The sequence below is a fragment of the Macadamia integrifolia genome, chromosome 2 (genome assembly GCF_013358625.1).
Source record: "Macadamia integrifolia cultivar HAES 741 chromosome 2, SCU_Mint_v3, whole genome shotgun sequence".
In the NCBI taxonomy this organism is placed as follows: Eukaryota; Viridiplantae; Streptophyta; class Magnoliopsida; order Proteales; family Proteaceae; genus Macadamia; species Macadamia integrifolia.
In genome coordinates this window covers 15,592,252-15,596,830 of record NC_056558.1, presented here as the reverse complement: position 1 = coordinate 15,596,830, position 4,579 = coordinate 15,592,252, and the positions used below count along the sequence as shown (strand labels likewise).

General features: G+C 39.6%; 1 protein-coding gene across 1 annotated transcript; it reads left to right on the top strand.

The window, feature by feature from the left end:
- The first annotated feature begins 461 nt into the window (after nucleotides 1-461).
- Nucleotides 462-3,159, top strand: LOC122094410. Its single transcript, XM_042665207.1, has 3 exons — nucleotides 462-1,754; nucleotides 1,849-1,968; nucleotides 2,052-3,159. Exons 1-3 carry the CDS (start codon nucleotides 999-1,001, stop codon nucleotides 3,006-3,008), a joined length of 1,833 nt encoding a protein of 610 aa, XP_042521141.1. The 5' UTR covers nucleotides 462-998; the 3' UTR covers nucleotides 3,009-3,159.
- The last annotated feature ends 1,420 nt before the right edge of the window (nucleotides 3,160-4,579 follow it).

The window sequence follows — 4,579 nt, the reverse complement described above, 5'->3', positions numbered from 1 at the left end:
ATATCAGCACGTATCGGTGAGTATCGATATATATATATCGGTACGTATCAATACGTATCGGCGCTACGGTCATATAATGGCCAATATGGGTAATTTTTCAGAAAAAAACGATTTTTTGAAGGGTTTTTGTTCCAAAGTTGCTGTCAGCTATATTTCTCTCTAACTAAAGTGGAAATCAAGGTTGGGAACAAGGATTTTACATTTATGGGACAACTACAGACCTTGAATTCTTAGTACGATATCCTCAATTTAGTGTTTATGCATAATACATGTTATCAATAGCTTTTTTTAACAAATTCTTTATGCAAAAGTGTTTAAAAAAATGTTTCATATCCATTTATGTGTGTATCTTTAGCGTATCTTAGTGTATCTCCGATACGATACGATACCCTCCGATACATATCTTAATTTTGGCTGACCGATACGGCGACCGATACCGATACTTTAATCCTTGGCCGTGCATGATGGCTGATCCCAAGTCTACCTCTGCAACCCTTCTCCTATTGATTCCAAAGAACCTCCTGATATATTTGCTCAGATCACCCTCTACTCATGTTCCAAGTGTTGTGGCCCCACATATTACAGCTGTTGTCTGAATGAAAGCTATGAAAAGTTGTTGACTAGGCAGAAAATATTGTTTATGGCTAGTGATACAAGGTGAAAACCCAATGGAGGAAAGGCCATGAGGTTTCAATATGAGTAAGCGGAAGCCAAAGGTTATCTATTTATTCTGCTTTCTGAATGGCCACATCAGTCCTATTTGTGGGATTATAGCTTCCCATCAAGCTGGCTGTTCAACTGCCAGTCTGGCAGACATTTTGCATGTGTATTCAGACACTCCATGCATATGTATAATTTATGGATTGCTTTTCTATTTTCTTTCTTTTAAATGGAAAATGAGATGGGGAAAATATGAACAAATAAGCATCAATCACAAGCTTGTCTATTTCATGATTCTATGTATGTGTTTTGAAGCTTCTTATTGGCAGGGGTAGATCATGGCCTTCAAGGGAAACAAGAAAGTTGCATCTGCTGCTGAGGCATCATCCAAACCAGGAAACCCGAAGTCACTGAAGCCTAAACGCAAAATTGTGAAAAAAATTTCAGATAGGACAAAAGATTCCACTGCTGAACAGATTCAGGGGAAACCAAATCATGAGAACAACACAAACGAGAGTATAGAAGAAAGCAAGAAAGTTGGGCCCGCCGCTGAGGCATCCTCAAGACCATTGTCATCCAAACCAGGAAACCCAAAGTCATTGAAGCTTAAACGTAAAATTGTGAAAAAGAAGAATGCTATCAATCAAACGAAAAATGGAAGCAAGAAAAATTTGCTGGAAGTGAACAGAGAGAAGAATATCATCGATGAAAATAGCCGGAGGGATAGAGAGGACAAGGAAGAGTTGGGTGGTAATGCTATCAATCAAACAAAAAATGGAAACAAGAAAAAATCAAAGGAACTGAACAGAGAGAAGATTATCATCAATGAAAATTGCCAGAGGGATCAAAAGGACAAGGAAGAGTTGGGTGGGTTGATTTTCTTTTGCAATGAAAAAACCAAACTAGATTGTTTCCGTTATGGGGTCATGGGAGTCCCACAGAGCCAGAAAGAGCTAGTAATGGGAATAAAACCTGGTCTAAAGCTCTTCCTCTATGATTTTGATCTCAAGCTTATGTATGGGATTTACAAGGCGTCTTTTGCTGGTGGTTTGAAGCTGGAGCCTGCTGCTTTTGGCGGGGCTTTCCCTGTTCAGGTTCCTTTTGTTAATATTAATTCCACATGCATGAGTCTCTGTTTCGATCTTATGGATAAATCATAAGAGAGTGTTAACACTTGGTTTTCTTCAGGTGCGGTTCATGGTTCACAGGGATTGTTCCCCGCTACCTGAGAGTGTTTTTAAGAGAGCAATTGAGGATAATTATGATGAAAAGAAGCACAGGTTCAAGACTGAGCTTACTGTCCTGCAAGTAAGAGACTATTTCTTCTACTATATCAGAAATCAATGTTTGCCCATGATATATTTTTGACGATGTCAATTATGCCCTCACAGGTAAAGAAACTTACAAGTCTGTTTCAGACTTCACCTCATGTCCAGTCAACTGCACATTTCATTCAGGCCCCTCTTCAACAACAACTTCGAGCCCCACCAATGCCAACTTTACCAGCAGGAGAAGTTTCCGAGGGCAGAAAAGACCTTCCACACCATGCAACCAAGGAAACGTTCTTGAGTGATCCTTACTCCCTTGATGGAGGCAGGCTGTACTTTTTGCCATCTGAACATATAAGTGGGCAGCTTTCTAGAAAATATTTTCCGACCCACACGGTGGGAGCCCCCACTCTACAGGAAGAGGCAATCAATCTTGATCCGCTGTTTCTGACGGAGAAAGAATATCGAACTTATGGTCTTTCAAGAGAAAGACGTACCTTTATGCCATCTACTTTTATTGATCGCAATGCTCCTATGGTAGACTTGTACCAGAAGGATCATGAAAGGGAGCAGCTTGTATGGCATGCTGGTCCGCAGCAGAGAGAAACAACCTCTAAAGAAATAGACCAAGTTCGTCGTGATCCCCTTTTTCTGAGTGAGAAGGATTATCGATCTTATGGTCTTGGGCAAGAACCTCCATCTTTAATCCCTCATGCTGCTGTAGCCACTAGTGCTTCCACAGTTACCTATGCAAAAGTTCCAAATTATCCTCATCATTATGATTCTATATCCTCAGATGCATATTTTCTGGCTCCTCGAAGCGAGGCGACTTCTTCGGAACCATATCCTCTTGTCCCAAGGAAAGACGTTTGCCTCACAAATTATGATTACCAAGAAAGGGGCTCTACTGATTTCTCAAGAAGTGGAGCTGATGGAGGAGGATTATATTCAAGATATGCTGCCAATGCTTTGTCAGATTACAATGAAAAACATAACCATCCCAGGGGCAGACATGAGCTTGCATCCTCATCAGTCTCATCTCAATACTCATTTGGTGGCCCATCACTGACTTACTGCTGACCTAAGTTCGCATGTATATGAAATAAGTTATTAGGCAAATCTCCATTTCATCTTTTTTTCTGGAGGTCATGTTTTTGGGTCAAAACTCAGAGAATTGCATGCAAGTGTACCATTGTTTACCCGTTAATCTGATGGAGCAGTTTTGAGGTAATTCAAGTCGTGTATCATATATATATATATCCTCACTGCTTTCCTTCCCCCCCCCCCCCCTCTTTATTATTTAATGTAATCTGTAGGTGTTGTTTTCCAGGAAAGTAATTTAAACTCCTATGGCATTATGAATCTTGACATTTCAGATTCTTGCAATTGGCTCTGTAACAGGTGATCTTAATGGAGCCTTCCTGCCTTGGTAATTTAAGGGCTGTTTTGGTATGATATCTATTTCAATTTATGGCGTGGTCATATATTGAAATTATGGTGTTTGGTATTTCAATATTGAAATTGAAATCAATTGCAAGTCTATTCTGCGCTCCACTCTAATAAGCATGTATTAATAATATATGGTTAAATCAACATTTGACATGTTTAAAAATAAATGAAAGCAAATTCACTCTATTTGCATCCTTTACTTCTAACCTCACCCTGCCAAAGAAATATAAAGAATCTATTTCCCTTTTCCTTTGAAAGCCGTTTACTGTGTGTAGGACTCTATCTCAGTTGCCTTTGACACCGGAATATCTAGTGAACTATCACTTTCTTTGAGGCCTATTAGTGTTACTTGCAAGCTTCGGTGCATTCATCTTTTTTTTAAGGGTAATTTACAACGTCACCCCCTGGAGAATTCCAATATTAGAGGGTCACCCACTCTCTTTCACCAAATTAGACTCGGACCCCCTACCGTTAGTCACTGTTAAGTGAAAAATTAAAAGTACCATTATACCCTTATCATCAAAAGATATTTTTAACCCAATTCCTCTTCCCCCCTACCTATACTCACCTTCACCGTGACATCAAAAGCAGAGGTGATCGTTCAGAGCACCGAAGATCATGGCAGCGGCAGCATCAGCATCAGCGACGAACGACGAAGCTCATCTTCATCTTCTTCCTCACGGTTTTAACATCTCTTTATGACTCAAATCCTTAGGCATATTCTTTTCCAGAAAATATGAAAGATGCTCAAGTGGAATTGGATTATTAACCCAATGAATGCAAACATCATTCCTCCCAGTTTCTCTTCAGAAAACCAAAATAAGAATGGAAATATTCCAATGAATGTGAACATCATTCCCCCTGGTTTCTCTTCAGAACGGGAAAAAAAAATCTGGAAACACCAAAAACCTAACGAGAGAAGAAAAAAAAAACCCTAGAGAGAGCAGAAACAGAGGTGTGGTTGGCGCCGATTAGGGTTCTTCGGGGGTGAGAAACGAAGCAAAAATGGGAAAAGCGGGATGTGATCTTTTCTTCAACTGATTTCTCTATTCTTCCTTTTGGTTTGGTTGAAAGTAAAGCTTGGTTCGAATGAAAGTAAAGCTGAGTATTTTTTTCTGTTCTTCGATCTTATTTTTTTTTTTTCTTTTTCTTTCTGATCCATCTCCATTATATGGTTTTCTGGTTTTTCTCTGTTCTTCCAC